Genomic DNA, 15949 nt, shown 5'->3' with positions numbered 1-15949 from the left:
TGCCGTTTATACACAGAGAAGAAAAATACAGATATAAAAAATAACCAGGCTTAGTACTGCAGCCCCCCCCCCCATATATAGATATATATTATCAAGACATCTCTGGCTAACATCCATATATAAATTCTTTAGTAGACAAAAATAGATCTCTGTACTAAAACCAACCCCCCCTCCCCCAAAGATTTGGGGGCTAACTGAGCCCCATTTTCTCCTCTTATACCGATGTGCCGTCTTTAATAATATTGGTGGCTTCTTTGCTTTGTTGCGTTAAAAAGCACAACACACACACACAGAGAACCAAGCTCAGCTGTTGCTCTTTTTCTACTTGTTTCCATATGGCACCCACCAATGAGCAACAGCAGGGCTTAGTGGATTGCACCTAAGAAGCAGCCTAGAAATCAAAATGGCAGCAATTGTCCAAGCTATTAATGCAGCATAATACAATTCCCAGTTTTTAGAGGGGAGAATCATTCAAAGTTGTCTAGGCATATTAATGGTAGAACAATTCAGGCTGTGGTCTGCTTATTTTGAAACAAGGCCAGTGCAGGGCCTTTGCTAGCTCAGTTTGTATGTATTTCTGGTAGACTCTCCTTGCCCTGTGACCCATAATCCTAGTCCTCCTCATAGAATCATAGAGTTGGAAGGGACCACAAGGATCATCTAGTCCAGGGGTAGTCAACCTTTTTATACCTACCACCCACTAATGCATCTTTCTTGATGGTAAAATTTCCTTACTGCCCACCAGTGCTTGATGGAAGGAGGATTCAGCTTGTGCCATAGAACCCCCTCCCACCCACCCAGAATCCTGAAACGCCCACTGGTGGGCGGGAGGGACCAGGTTGACAACCCCTGCTCTAGACACTGCTGCTTCTCTGAAAAGGAGATACATTGTGTGAGGATATTCCAAAGTGTAAGAACACAGCCCTGAGGAATGCTTGTGATAAGACACCCTCTGTTACCCCTTTTTTAACCTTTACAAAACAGATTAAGCAGTTTGCCAGAGAAGGTGATGGATTTAATATTTTTATGCTATCATAAACTATAGTGACAGACTAATTTAAAGTAAGTAAGTTTCAGTCACCCCAGAAATAGGTTCTTCATGGTCCACTGCAGCATCTTTTGCTCACCTGGTGCTCTCCAGCTGTTTTGAACTGCACCTCCCATCAGTTCCAGCCAGAATGCTGCCTGGGCAGGTGGGAGTTGGGGTCCACCAGGTTGGGGAAGGCTGTGATACAGCGAAACAAAAATGACCACCTTTGTAGCTCAGGGGTGGGGAACCTGTGTCCCTCCAGGTGACTTCAGCTCCCATCAGCCCCAGCCAGCATGGCCAGGGATGATGGGAACTGTAGCCCAACAATAATAGGGTCTCCCTCCCCCAAGTTCCCAACCCCTGTTTTAGTTCCAGCTCCATTAGGTTCTCATGAAACAACGTGATATAATGCAAAGTAAACAGCTGCTCTTATTTTAGCTAATAAAGACACACGTCACAGAAAAGCAATCTGAAAGTTACTTGGTGGTCAAAAGGATGAGTTGTCTCACAGGGCTTTGAGCCTCTGGGAGAGACACTGAAAGCAGCATTTCAGCAGATGCGTGTTCTCCTGTTATGGCATTCCAGTGCTGGAAAAAAGGTACAAGAAGTGGGGTTTTCTTTTCAGCAAAACTGCTACATGTATAGCAGCCCCTTCTCAAATAGTGCACTAATGAAACCAGGATAAGGCACAGACAAGGGAAGAGGCACAAACGCCCTTTGCGAGGAATGCGCTGCACATTTCCTTATGGAGGAAAGAAGCCACACATGCCTTTCATTAGGGGCAAGAGACACACCTGGCAGGGTTTCCTGTTACCTTCAATGAAAATGACAGTAAGTGAAAGAAGAGTAAAGGCGAGGTTTGAATATAGGAGTGTTCAAAGGCTCACATACACTTAACTCCTCAGAAGTTGGCTTGTGCTAACATTGCAAGACTAGGCTGTTGTATAGCATCCCCTCTCGCTGCCTCTATCCACTAGACGCTGCTGCTTCTCTGAAAAGGAAACACACTTTGGAATATCCTCACACAATGTTACAACACAGCTCTGAGGAATGCATGTGATAAGACACCTCTCTGTAACCCATTCAAGAGCTTTTTAAGGTGCCCCCGTTCCTCTTTGCAAATGTGCATATGCAGTTAGTAGGTGCTCCTTAATCTGGCAGAGAATCTTGTGTTCAAAAACATACAGCACTTGCAGACTGTCAATACTTTCAGGTGGGATTCAGTTGCATACTGGCAAATTAAGGTTGCTTGATTAAAGTGGCTTTTTGTGCTCTTGCACAACAAGCCAAGAACAAAACAACACCCCAGACTTTTCATAGTAAGGCAAGTCATGAGAAAATGCACAGGGAAGGGTAGAATAACAGTTCTTTGTTGCGGTGTCATGTGAACTCGCCACAAAGAAATTAGAAGAAATGCTCAGTAAAACAGCCAACGTTTGCAAACATGCAAACGACGACTTAATAAACAGGTCATCTGAAAGCAACCACATACAACTTCAAAGATATCAACTGATTGGTCCATAAATGGCCACTCCAATTTTCACTTCATTGCTTCACTGGGAAAAACAGCACTTTGTTTACAACTGTGCCCTGGAGAGAACTGGAAACTGAACTCAAAAGGTGCTTCCTAGAATCATAGAGTTGGAAGAGACCACAAGGGCCATCGAGTCCAACCCTCTGCCAAGCAGGAAACACCATCAGAGCACTCCTGACATATGGTTGTCAAGCCTCTGCTTAAAGACCTCCAAAGAAGGAGACTCCACCACACTCCTTGGCAGCAAATTCCACTGTCGAACAGCTCTTACTGTCAGGAAGTTCTTCCTAATGTTTAGGTGGAATCTTCTTGTAGTTTGGAACCATTGCTCCGTGTCCGCTTCTCTGGAGCAGCAGAAAACAACCTTTCTCCCTCCTCTATGTGACATCCTTTTATATATTTGAACATGGCTATCATATCACCCCTTAACCTCCTCTTCTCCAGGCTAAACATGCCCAGCTCCCTTAGCCGTTCCTCATAAGGCATCGTTTCCAGGCCTTTGACCATTTTGGTTGCCCTCCTCTGGACACGTTCCAGTTTGTCCAGTGCCCAGAACTGGACACAGTACTCCAGGTGAGGTCTGACCAGAGCAAAATACAGTGGCACTATTACTTCCCTTGATCTAGATGCTATACTCCTATTGATGCAGCCCAGAATTGCATTGGCTTTTTTAGCTGCCGCGTCACACTGTTTGCTCATGTCAAGTTTGTGTTCAACCAAGACTCCTAGATCCTTTTCACATGTACTGCTCTCAAGCCAGGTGTCACCCATCTTGTATTTGTGCCTCTCCTTTTTTTTGCCCAAGTGCAATCCTTTACATTTCTCCCTGTTAAAATTCATCTTGTTTGTTTTGGGCCCAGTTCTCTAATCTGTCAAGGTCGTTTTGAAGTGTGATCCTGTCCTCTGGGGTGTTAGCCACCCCTCCCAGTTTGGTGTCACCTGCAAATTTGATCAGGATGCCCTTGAGTCCATCATCCAAGTCGTTGATAAAGATGTTGAATAAGACCGGGCCCAAGACAGAACCCTGTGGCACCCCACTAGTCACTAGGATGAAGAGGAACCATTGATGAGCACCCTTTGGGTTCGGTCAGTCAGCCAGTTACAAATCCACTGAGTGGTAGCATAGTCAAGACCGCATTTTACCAGCTTCTTTACAAGAATATCATGGGGCACCTTGTCAAATGCCTTGCTGAAATCAAGGTAGGCTACATCCACTGCGTTCCCTTCATCAGGGGGTTGGACTCGATGGCCCTTGTGGTCTCTTCCAACTATGATTCTATGATCTACCAGGGTTGTAATTCTGTCAAAAAATTCCTGACAGGTTCTTACATTGGATTGGTGCTGCCCATACATGCACAGGTTCTGTAGCAGCTGCAATAAAGCGGTAGTCCCCCCACCCTGCCTTTGATCCATTTTTTTCCTTTTTGCAGAAAATCTGATTTTAAAAACACACCTGTTGGCTGTTTGTAATACCCAAATTACTTATTTGCAATACCAAGCCTCTGGCCGGAAGCACCCGCAGAGACAGGTCCAGATGATCCAGCCATAAATCCATGTACTCAGTCTCTCTGCACTCCTGAGCTAGGAGCAGAATTCAGAAAACCTGGTTCTTCACTCTGCTAACCCCCAGGTTACTGCTGCCTTTAATTTTAATCAGAATATGAGAGCAGTTGGTCCCATTCTCTTCACTGTGCTCTGGTCCGTTCAGCACACATTACTGCCGCCACTCTCGGCTCCTGCCACAAGGTAACCTGGTAATTTGAAGACCAAGCATCCTTACTCAGGCAAAACAGCAGGTTCCATTGCTTCCCACTTGACCCCTCTATCACATACAGTTGCCTAATGCCATAAATGCTGCTCCATTATAGAACTAGGAGAAAGGTAGCTCACCAGAGACGTTATGGACTATGCACCTCCTTTACACAATCAGTGCATTTTCATGCACGACTCTTGCTGCAATGTGAATGCAAAGCCGGCATTGGTCAGAGTGTTGATTTGCATTACAAATCTTTCTCCCATTGATGGCCTAAAATGGTGACCCACCCCCACCCCATGTTAATATTTTCGAGTATTTACAAATCTTACTGTTTCCCTACTGCAGTCTGGGTTCTATCCTTTTGGATGCTGTTTACATCATCAGGGGTAGGGACTCCATGAGCCTCCAAATATCTCTGGACTACGGCTCTCGTTATCCGTGCCCCTTGGCTGCAATGGCTGAGGCTGATAGGAGTTGCGGGTCCAGTAATACTACCCGATAGCTTAAACTCTCTATGCAAGAGCTGCTCAATTCTATTCAAGATGTAGATTGGAATAAGTTGAAGGGTTGTTGCCTTAGAATCCTATCCAGAAAGCAAGGCCATCATTCTAAATGGCAAAGAGTAGTGGGAAATGAATTGAAACCCACATCCAAGCTTCAGAGCCAATGGTGAGAAAGACTGCCAGACTGATAAAATACATTGGTACAGCAAAGGATGAAAGGAAGGGAGGGGCATTAAAAAAAATAAATTAGAATTCTAAAACACCCAAGACCAGCTTTGCAGCCATAGCTTGAGTGTTTAAAACAGGGCGGACAGGCTTCAGGCTTATGAGATCTACTTCCATATTTTACTAAAACCCGGACACCCTCTAACCACTTTCACAGTCTTTCAGACACACACAAATAACACTCCAGGTAGCCCCCTGCCCATCTCCTTTGTTTCAGTAATGTAACACTGGGAGGGGTGTTATTTTCTGGTTGTCACAACTTGGAGTCACAAATACTTGCTGATCTACTTCAACACATCCAGAAAGCTAACAGTAGAACTGACTGATGTCCACCTAGCTTAAAACTTTCAAAATGGATCACTTATCTTACCATGTTGAGCACTTTTCCTCACTAATGGAAGATAAGGTTAGTACTTGAGAAGTCTAAAGGGTATTTATAGCCAGGCTGGACTGACCTGCATGATCCGAAGCAGACATGGGGCTGGGACCTCTGGCTGCTGGTTCTGTGCCGCAAAATGGCACACATGCCCATATGCAAGGGATTTGCAGGAGTGGGGGAAACAGCAAGTAGGGGGACAGCTTAACCTGCCCACTAGTCTCTTCCCCAACCCCAACCCTGGCAAACACATTCCCAGGTGCTTTTCTCACTTTGCTGGGGCTTTGACCCTGCAAACAGAACCACCCCCCTTCTGTTGCTTTGAAGCGGAGAAGCAAGAACCAGATTTCCCCAACGTGGTGTTTGCAAGCTGGCCCTTATGCTACCCTTGGCCTGCCCAGAGTAATTCTAACCTCTTCGTCTACTAGGATGGTACAATATGCTGCCTCTTAATGGATGAAGACAGTTCCACATATTCATTGCTTCCAGACGCCTTCAGTTACTGTTGTGCTGCAGAGCCTTGTCTGAGCTTATGAAAAAAATCAGCCAAATATTTAAAGCTGTACAGTCCTTTTCTAAGTTGTCATCCATTGGCGCTTTGTCTGCTAGTAAGAAAACACAGTGCAATGCAGACTCCTGGGGTCCAGTGAAGTGAGTGCAGCCTTGACATCCACTCCCCCTAGAGCCCTCTTTGCTGGCCAGTAGGTGGGAGAGAGGCAGGGGAGTAGAAAACCCCCTAGCAGTGACTCCACCTGGGCCTGCCAACCTGCCCAATAACAGCTTCTCCCCGCATTACACGAGCAGCACAAATCAGTGGTCAAGGTGGGGAGGAGGAGGAAGAAGATGCCTGCAGAGAGATCTGCAGCAGTGTCCCTTCATCTCCGTTGAGTCCCCAGCATAACCTTTGTGATGAAGTTGACAATGGCCGATGCCGGTTGCTCAGGGTCTAGCTCAGCAAAGAGGTGGCAGACGTTCTCACATGGGCTGCCTTGCTTCTTGGCCACAAAGCCAAAGATCCTGGAAGAGAAAAGCACTGCTGAAAATGTGTGTGCATGCGTGAGAGATGGTCCTGGTACCCATTTTAATTGATTCTCCCTCCTCCCCAACTCCAGGCTGGTTAAGGCACCTGGATGCAGCATCAAAAATGGAAAGTCAGGGCTCAGCTCTCGGGACCAGAATAAAACCAAAGAGTTTTGGAGGAAAAAACATCCACACAATTTTTTTTTGTACTCTGTAAAACACTGTAAATAATAATAATAGTAGCAGTAATAATAGTAATAATAGCAAAATAATAATAATAATAATAATAATAATAATAATAATAATAATAATAATAATAATAGCAGTCTCTGGAACACAGAGAGGGGCTCAGTCCCTGCCCAAATTCTCTTGTGCAGGAGGGATGTTAAAACAATGGCTGACAAGACCTTTGAAAAGTTAGCCACATGACCTTTGGCCTCCCCAATGCTTACTTGGATGTGGTGCCATCTGGGTTAGCCCACCTGCAATTAAAGAGAGACAGACAGACAGAATAATATCATATCAGAAAAAGTGTATTTACCATCATCACAATTTATTTAAACTCAGCTTAAAAGGGCAGAAGTTTAAGAAACTGCCTGTGAGGTCTTTATTTGTTTTTAGGTATTAGGTTTATGAATTCCCCTTCCTCCAAAAGAAGCCCAGAGTGATGTACAATAAAAGATAAAACAACAAAATACTTAAGTAGATAAAACACATTACAAATCCCCAAATCTCTATGAAATAACAACATTATTAAAACATAGTATCACTTGCTGAAGTTAGGCATAAGACAATAAAAGCTTGATCTGTAAAGGTCTGGGTAAACAAAGACATCTTCAACAGACACCTGAATGCAAATAATGATGAAGGCAAGCCTAACTCCAGGAGGTCATGATTCTAGAATCGGGGGGCCTTGCTATCCAATCTTGAACCTTGAATCCTAGTGGGGACCATAAGCAGAGACAAACCCACTCCACCAATGTTAGGAACCACATTGGCTGGCCTTGGAGAAGGTGCTGCTTCGGATACCTGGACCCCAGGGCTTTAGAAACCACGATCAACACAATGACAACAGGCCTAGGGAAGGTGGGTATGTTTGGCCCGAAAAGACCTGGTGGGCCTGATCCGGCTCGTGGGTTGAAGGCTCCCAACCACTGTTCTCAACCAAAGTGATTGCACTTTCCACCCTAGGGGATCTTTACAACATACAATTCCTCCTCCTGCCCATGCGCACAAACTCATTTATCATAACCGTGGTCATTTTATTAGTCACACAAACAAAAACCAACAACCACTTATAATTAGAACCTTGTGAGCCCACCAAAGTAGGAAACACAAATATAGGACTCAGCGACATCAGTAAAGAAAAATAATGTTAAATGTGACACCAGATGGCGCTGTGGAATTCCGTCTTTCAGCAATGTGATTTCCCATTATGAGGTTTACAGTGCATTTTCCTGAAACTTTTTTTTGATCCAGCCATAGTCTCTACACAACAGCTTCTTCTTAGAACACAACTTAAAGCTTGCTAACATTTCCCCCAGAGGCCCAGGAAAGATCACACAGACGAGCCTTTGTAGAAGCTCCTCCACAACCTCAAAGCTACAGCTGTAAAGGCTCTAGAGAGAACACTGACAGCAGACTGGCGTTCTCTGAGTAAGGCACAAGCTAAGCAAAAGCCTGTAGCAAAGCCAGGCTAAGCTGTTGGTTACCTGCGGTCCTGAGGATCTGTGCTGCAGAAAGTGACGCTGCTGACAGGATAATGGCGCCGGAAAAAGAGCCTGCGGGTAGAAGGAAATTTTCCTGAATCAAGAAGGGAGGAGGGGTGCAAAACCCACTGTGGGTCTGTCTCATGACAACAGGAAGAAGAAAATACACGGGAAGAGCAAAACATATCAAGATGGGCAGGGAAGACAACAGCATACTAGGAGGAGAGGAGGGGCTTGGCCCACGGGTGGTATCCTGGTGCCCCTAGAGCACAGGCAGGGTGACTCACTTTCTCTGGTTGTCTGTGAGCGTGATGCCCTGGGCTGACACCTTGAAGTGCACGACGCAGGCAGAAGCACGAGGAGTGGCGCTCAGGGTGCTGGTGGCTGCCTTGGCCACAGCCTGTGGGCCTGTCAGGGACTCTGTTTCCACAGAGCTCAGGTACAGCACACTGCAGGCTATAATTTGGAAGAGGGGAGGTGGGGGAGAGAGAAAGAGATGGATTGTCCAAAACTTTGCACCTTCCATAACCACACAGCTCGGACCCCACCCAGTTCCCCATCTGCTCAGGCTTCCAAACACTTAAGAGAATCCCTTCCATTTCATCCTTGTTTGACTTTCCGCTGCTGAAACCAAAGTCTGAATTAGATGTTAGCGAGCCTTGGCTGGGAAGAGGCTGCAGTGGGAAGTGGGAAGCAGGGAAAGGGTTAAGCAGCCCTTCCCTCAATCACTTCTTCTCCCCTGTGCATTTCATCCTCTCCTTGCTGCTTTGCAGCTTTTCAAGCTGACCAGCACTCCACAGCTGTATCTGCTGCTGAATGCCTTCAGGCCTCCTTACCTATTTGTGACAAAAATAGCCTAATAGAGCTTCCTACTTGAGTGACACTGACATCTAGTGCAATATTCAGCTTCTTGTGCATCTCAACTTCCATGAAGAACAAAAAACAAGGTTTTGTTACTTCTATTTTTCAATTTTAATTTGTATATCACCTTTCTTTTTTGGGATAGCGCAGCCACTGGAGCATGGAACTCTGAATCTCATGGCTGTGGGTTCGAGCCCCACATTGGGTGATCTAATGGAAGTAAGTCATAATAATGGGGCTTTAGCACTCTGTGTGGTTATGCACCCCTTCACCTGTGAATATCAGAAGTGGAATTCTCTAAACTGCTGCTGGTCGAAAAAAATGAACACCCACTGCCCTCCCTCTCTGCTTTGGTACTGACCTGCTCCCTGTTTCAGCAGATCAGCAGCTGTGCTCATGTTGGTGGGAACAGCCAGCTCTGTGCTCTCCTCCACAAGATCTGAAAAGGGGGAGGCAAAGAGAGAAAGAACACTGTCTAACATGCACACAGTGGTTACAGGATGTGGGGCTTGCATGTGGTGAAACAAAGTTTAAAACTTCATTCAGCTGTAAAGATTAGTGTCCCTCGTCCCAACCTACAGGGTGGCTGTAAAGTTAAATTTCTGCCATGGGCTTCTTAAGAGAAAGGTGGGTTGCAGGTGTGGTAAATATGAAGCTGCCATAAACCTTAGCATTTAATGAAGTACTTCCAAGGGTGGAAAGCACTTTGCAGTTATTATCTTGTAATCCTTGCAACTGCAAGGTACATGAAGGGTGTGGGGCTGAGTGGCAAGAACCACCTGGTAAATTCATGAGAGTCAGGATCTGACCTGAAGACTTATTGATCCCTAGCTCTATCTCTGAGCCATCACATTGCTTATACCAGCATGGGAAACAGTAGCTGGAAAACTTGGCCGCATCCTGCTAACAGTAGACACACTGAAATCAATGGACCTGCTAGTTTTGTACATTAATTTTGATGGCTCTACTCTGAATAGAGATTAGTTGGATAAAATCCAAGCAGCAGAGATGACGACTTGCCTGGAATACACCCACCCACGCCCCTTTCTGCTTTAATGTGGGGAAGCTGCCATACAAGGCATTATATTTGATTGTTTCAAGATTTATAGCCAAACTATGTCCTCACTGCACCCAGATCTCTTGACTCCTGAAAGCTTCCTGAACACTTCTTACCTTTGCTTGGGATACGGAGACGGCAAGGCAAGGAGATGGGGGTGATGGAGTGCTGGGACACCAGGGCTGGCAAGCTGCCTGCAAGGAGAAGAGGAACAGTCATGGGGCACAGCATTGCTTCTCCTGCACAGCCTCCTGACAGTATCTCCTCCCCTGCACAAAGCAAGCACCCTCTTCCTCCCTCAAGCCTGGAGCACTGCTTAACCTCCCTAGCAAAAGCATAACATAATTTTTCTAGATGAGGATATCAGGAGCTCCTGGAGGTAGCGCCCACTTGCCCCACAAGGTACATAATAACATTACAAAGAGCCCTGCTGGATCAGGCCAAGGGCCCATCTAATCCGCCATCCTGTTCTGACAGTAGCCAGCCAGGTGCTGGCAGGACACCCACAAGCAAGACCCAAAGCACTCTGCCTTCCTGCTCCTTCCAGTCACTGGACTTCAGAAGTCTTACTGCCTTCAACTGTTGTGGCAGAACACAGACAAACACAGACATCCTGCTGGCAGCCAGTGATCGCTTTACCCTTCAAGACTCCAAGCAGGTGGCTTTAAAACTTATCTGCTTAGGTATGTGTGTAACTTTTTACATTGCAAAATATAAATGAGAATGTGCCAGGTGTATGACCACCTCTTTTTCTTTATCCCAGTCACTCACCAAAATGGGGCTCGTTGTTGCAGCCTTTGATCTTCACCCCCTTTGGTCCTGTCTCAATCAGGAAGTGACGCACCAGCTGCTCAGCAGGATCGCCTATGGAAGGAGGGAGAAGAATTTGGGTTGGTTTGTATTTTTAAGTGAACTTAACTACTTTGCACCTCCTCAGCAAATATATGAAGCAGAATGTAATTATCCTTTAGGTTTTGCCCTTCTTTGAATTTTGCAATGCAGTTCTCAGTTCAATGAATGTATCAAAATATGTTTCAAAAGTGCATATTTCTAACATTCAGAATATATTTAGAAATGTGTACAAGGATATGAAATATGAACTTACATACAAATTTTTGTATGAAACTCACAGATTAGTCTGAAAGTGGGATGGAATGGACTTTTATGAATAAACACAGGCAAAACTGACACCGTGCCGAAATAGGGTGAACTGTCCATCCCTACTCCTAAACAGCCTCGGCCCAGTATACCTGAAGGAGCTTCTCCACCCACGTCATCCTCCGGACACTGAGGTCCAGCGCCGAGGGCCTTCTGGCAGTTCCCTCATTGCGAGAAGCAAAGCTACAGGAAACCAGGCAGAGGGCCTTCTCGGCAGTGGCGCCAGCCCTGTGGAACGCCCTCCCACCAGATGTCAAAGAGATAAACAACTACCTAACATTTAGAAGACATCTGAAGGCAGCCCTGTTTAGGGAAGTTTTTAATATGTGACATTCTAATGTATTTTTAATCTTTGTTGGAAACCGCCCAGTGGCCGGGGAAACCCAGCCAGATGGGCGGGGTACAAATAATAAGTTATTATTATTATTACCCTCTCCCTATGCAACATGCTCTCAGCAAGAGCAGAGTACTCATCAGTTATGGCTGCTAGGGTTTCTCCTATATACTTTTTCTTCCAACCTCTCTCAAGCAAAGAGAGAATTTGCCAGGGATGGAAACTTACTTATTTATGTATCTTCCAGTTAACCACATCCTCTGGGGGTTCATAAAGTTAAGAAAGCACAGATACAATAAAAACTAAACCTATCGATGAAGGGGAGCAGGAAGACATACCGGTAATACGAGGACAAAGATCCCATAAAACATTGTGGCTTAAGAGCCAGCAATTCAGAACACTCTTGACAGGATAAAAGGCTAAGGAAGGAATTGGGTAGTTTGAAGAGGGATGGGCAGAGGAGGGAAGGAAATCTATTAGCCAGCCTTCTCAGTTACCCCTCCGCATTTCCCTTCTCGGCTGGACATGGCCAGGACACGGCTAAGAGGCAGGGGAATGTCAGAAGCAGCTGTGTTCATATTGTGTTCATACTCCTTGTCTGTCAGTCACAGATGAGAGGACAATGAACAAGAATGGGCAAATTGCCCATCACTCTTTGTATTGGGAGGCTGGAAAGGTTTGCCCAAATGACAAGACCCCGCCCTCTTGGCCTCACAGATGTGGTTTAAAGGAAAGCAGAGCAAGATGTTTGGCACCAGCTGGGCTGTAGGAGTTGCCGGAAGGAGGCTTACAAGACACCAACCAACCATCTTAGGAACTCTATATTTGAGTAGAGGTTTACTCTGTGGCCTTTTCTTCTCCCGAAGGTGTCCTGCGAGGCAGTGTAGGTTTAGGATCAGAGTTTTCCTTCTAACACTGCAGTGACTGCTTGGGAGGCAGGCACTATCTCGCATGGGGCTGCAGCTACTGCTGCAAGTCAGGAAGTGTTGGTTTGTTGCTTTTACCTTTGGTGGAGTGGTTGATGCTGTTAGGTGGAGGTGTTGCCACTTTCAGAGCCAGGCCGTAGGCCCCCTGGAAGGAATTACTGTCCCGAATGAGGAAGGTCCCAGGCTCCTTGTCCTTCAGAAGGGCAATGGCTGCTCAGGAGCAAAAATGTAAGAGCATCAAATCTTGTGTATGCAGAAGCCTGCAGTTCTGCCATCACACTACATTATTCTTCAGAATGAGGCCCAGTACCAACTGGGGTCCCTGGTACTTCCTTGTGTAAAATGGACACCCACTTCTTTAAAGGCACCTGCTACTCACTGGTTATGATGGCTGCCTCCTCTCCAGCAGACAGGAAGTAGCAGTGACCATTTCCCCAAAACACAGGCAAATACAAAAAAATGTCAAGTGTTTGCTATTACAGTGGTACCTCGGGTTACAGATGCTTCAGGTTACAGACTCCGCTAACCCAGAAATAGTACCTCGGGTTAAGAACTTTGCTTCAGGATGAGAACAGAAATTGTGCTCCGGCGGCGCGGCAGCAGCAGGAGGCCCCATTAGCTAAAGTGGTGCTTCAGGTTAAGAACAGTTTCAGGTTAAGAACGGACCTCCGGAATGAATTAAGTACTTGACCTGAGGTACCACTGTACATACACTCCATACAGAGCCATAGCTGGGTGATCTTGCTCCCCTGCCAGAACCATCCAGATTGCGCCCCTTAGCCCCAGACAGATTAGCTCTTCTTTCCGCCTCTCCTCCACCCCCTCAATTCCTCATGCACTTCACCTTGTAAGGAGTTCTGACTGAAGGAGGCCAAAACACAGAGAGGACACCAAGATGGGGGAAGGCTGACCTACGTGATGGTACATCGGTGTCTCCCCGCTTATGCGCGGGCTACGTTCCGGACCACTGCGTGCATAAGTGAAGTTGCATAAAGTGGGGAGCACCCCACTTTCACAGGGAGAAGGGCATGGGAGCCAACTCTTTGGGGCCAAGGTTCCTTCACCCCCTGCTAAAATATTATGAAGATGCCCCCCCCCCAGTTAATGGGCACTGCCATTCAAATAGTGTGCATGTGCTCCATCTCGATTATACAGGGCGGTGCTTACCTGCCCCCCCATATATTTTATTCAAGTTGGCACCCTTGAGGGAGGGTGTGTGAAAGGAGACACAGAGAAAGAAAGTGACTATGGAGTAGGCAGGCTTTGAAGCTGGCGACTCTCCCCTGGTGCCCGGAGAGGCAGGGGTGCGGGCAGTGAGGTGGGCCGGGCAGCACCAGGGGACGAGGCTGGTGGACCTCCCCAGCCCCAACCCTGAGCAAAGTCCAGGAGAGGCAGAGCCGGCGCCTCACAGCCAACCAGGATGGGGTGCTTGGGGCACACACAGGCCCCCCGCCAGGCTGCCCAGCCAACCCAGATGCCAGGAGGGCCAAGGGGCGAGGGCAGCAGCTGAGAGCAGGCGCTGCCCAGCACGCCCTCTTCCCTGCCCTGTCTGGGCTGCGGGCAGGGAGCGCTGGCCGGACAGGGTCTTCGCAGCCGATTTTAGGCCCCCCCTCGCCTGCGCCCCTGGCAGGGGCCCACCTCACCACCCCCTAGCTATGGCCCTGATTACATATGCTATTACAGTGCAGAGACATTTTAAATATGATCACCCAGTGGGGAACATGAAGTTAACATCAAGAGCCACAACTCAAGCAGACACATATTTCACAGTGATTAACTGAATTGCAAGAGAGATCTAGAGCAGTTATTGAATTAAGCGCTGTTTGATGCTTTTTAAAAACAAGGTTGGGAGAGCCTGCTCTAGAGAATGTGTCAAATACTGATTTTGTTAAATCCTATCCAAACTAGGCAAAACTGCTTGGGAATTGTGTACCTTGATCTCGGGACAAATGAGGCTTGTACCAGAACTTTGATGTGTCTTGGACAAATTTGACGCTAACCTGGTTCTCTTGCTGCGAATCTGGAAGAAAAGAAAATGGAAGATTGTGTGGCTCTCTTTACAAAAGGCCGACAAGCAACAGTGTTAGGAATGGCTTTTAAAACGTGCAACATTAATACTAACACAAAACATTTTTTGCAGCCCATTAAGAGTGTTTGACATGCTTAACTTACATTATTCTTAAGTCAGGAACCTCTGGCCCTCCAGATGCTGCCTGACTACATTTCCCATCACCCCTGACCATCGTCTGTAATACTGTAATACTGGCTGAGGTTGATAGGAATTGGAGTCCACCAGCCCCTGGAGGGCCACAGGTTTCCCATACCTGTTGTGACTCTTACCACAATATTATAATGGGGAAGGGTCATAGGTAGAACACAGGCCCAAGTCCCAAGTTCAATCTATTCGAAAGGATCTCAGGGGACAGGTAAGGATTCCAGACAGCTGCTGAGTGTCAGAGCCAAAAATATGGGGCTAGATGAGCCAAGGGCCTGATTCAGCATAAGACAGCTTCATGTCCTCATTATTCCCAAATCAATGGGGTCTGCGGCTTGTGAGGAGCGCTTGAAGGAGCTGGGTATGTTTAGCCTGGAAAAGTGGAGACTGAGAGGAGATATGATAACCATCTTCAAATACTTAAGAGCTGTCAGATGGAGGAGGGATGGTCCTTGTTTTCTCCTGCTCTGGAGGGTAGGCCTCAAACCAATGGCTTCAAGTTGCAAGGAAGGAGGTTCTGACTAAACATTCGGAAAAACTTTCTGACAGTGAGAGCTGTTCAGCAGTGGAAGGGACTCCCTCTCCTTCCTTGGAGGTTTTAAAGCAGAGGTTGGATGGCCATCTGTCATGGATGCTTTAGCTGAGATTCCTGCATTGCAGGGGGTTGGACTAGATGACCCCTGGGTCCCTTCCAACTCCAAGATTCTATGATTCTGTTCACACAGTAGTTTATAACATTTAAAACCAACATCAACAGAACAGAATACTAAAACCTAACAAATCCCAGCCAACAGCTTTAGATGGAATGAGGAAAATGGACTAGATTCTTGAGGTTGCTGGAGTACCATATTTTATTCATTCTGGACCCTGGGTTTCAGGGCTAAGCCCCAGGGAACTTTGGTTCAAAAGGAAGCCTGCTTCTCCTTACAGCCAACACCATTTGAGATCAAGGCCTCTACTGCTGAGTTAGAAAAACCAAGTGTCGGAGCCTTCCTCACAACAGAAACCATTTCAGAATGCTACACAGAAAGTTGGCTTGTCAGGGAGAAAGATTCATAAGCCCTATTTACGTGTTACTCACATGTCAGGCACCAATGTGGAATTTAGCCTGACTCCTGATGTTGAATTAGTCTCTCTCAACAACCATGTGTTGCATGCAGTTGTGTGGAAAGAAAACCCAACGTGAAAGCTGCTACTCTACGTGATTGGGACACCTGATTCTGACCGCGTGAAGCCCCTACACAC

The 15949-nt window shown here is 46.6% G+C and overlaps 1 protein-coding gene across 5 annotated transcripts in view; it reads right to left on the bottom strand.

The window, feature by feature from the left end:
• Positions 1–5146: 5146 nt before the first annotated feature.
• Positions 5147–15949, bottom strand: part of TNS2 (tensin 2) — a 123413-nt gene continuing 112610 nt past the window's right edge. For all 5 annotated transcript variants that reach the window (XM_081851666.1, XM_081851668.1, XM_081851669.1 and 2 more), the window contains 9 exons: positions 14423–14509; positions 12568–12699; positions 10843–10935; positions 10188–10265; positions 9376–9453; positions 8441–8609; positions 8157–8225; positions 6897–6926; positions 5147–6441 (listed from right to left, as the gene is read on the bottom strand). In XM_081851666.1, coding sequence (XP_081707792.1) covers positions 6300–6441; positions 6897–6926; positions 8157–8225; positions 8441–8609; positions 9376–9453; positions 10188–10265; positions 10843–10935; positions 12568–12699; positions 14423–14509 — 878 coding nt within the window. In that variant the 3' untranslated portion in view covers positions 5147–6299. The remainder of the gene's footprint in view (positions 6442–6896; positions 6927–8156; positions 8226–8440; positions 8610–9375; positions 9454–10187; positions 10266–10842; positions 10936–12567; positions 12700–14422; positions 14510–15949) is intronic.

The sequence above is a fragment of the Podarcis erhardii genome (genome assembly GCF_964252035.2).
Source record: "Podarcis erhardii genome assembly, chromosome: 2".
Taxonomy (NCBI): domain Eukaryota; kingdom Metazoa; phylum Chordata; class Lepidosauria; order Squamata; family Lacertidae; genus Podarcis; species Podarcis erhardii.
The sequence above is the reverse complement of the archived record's forward strand: the minus strand, read 5'-3'. Positions and strand labels throughout refer to the sequence as shown.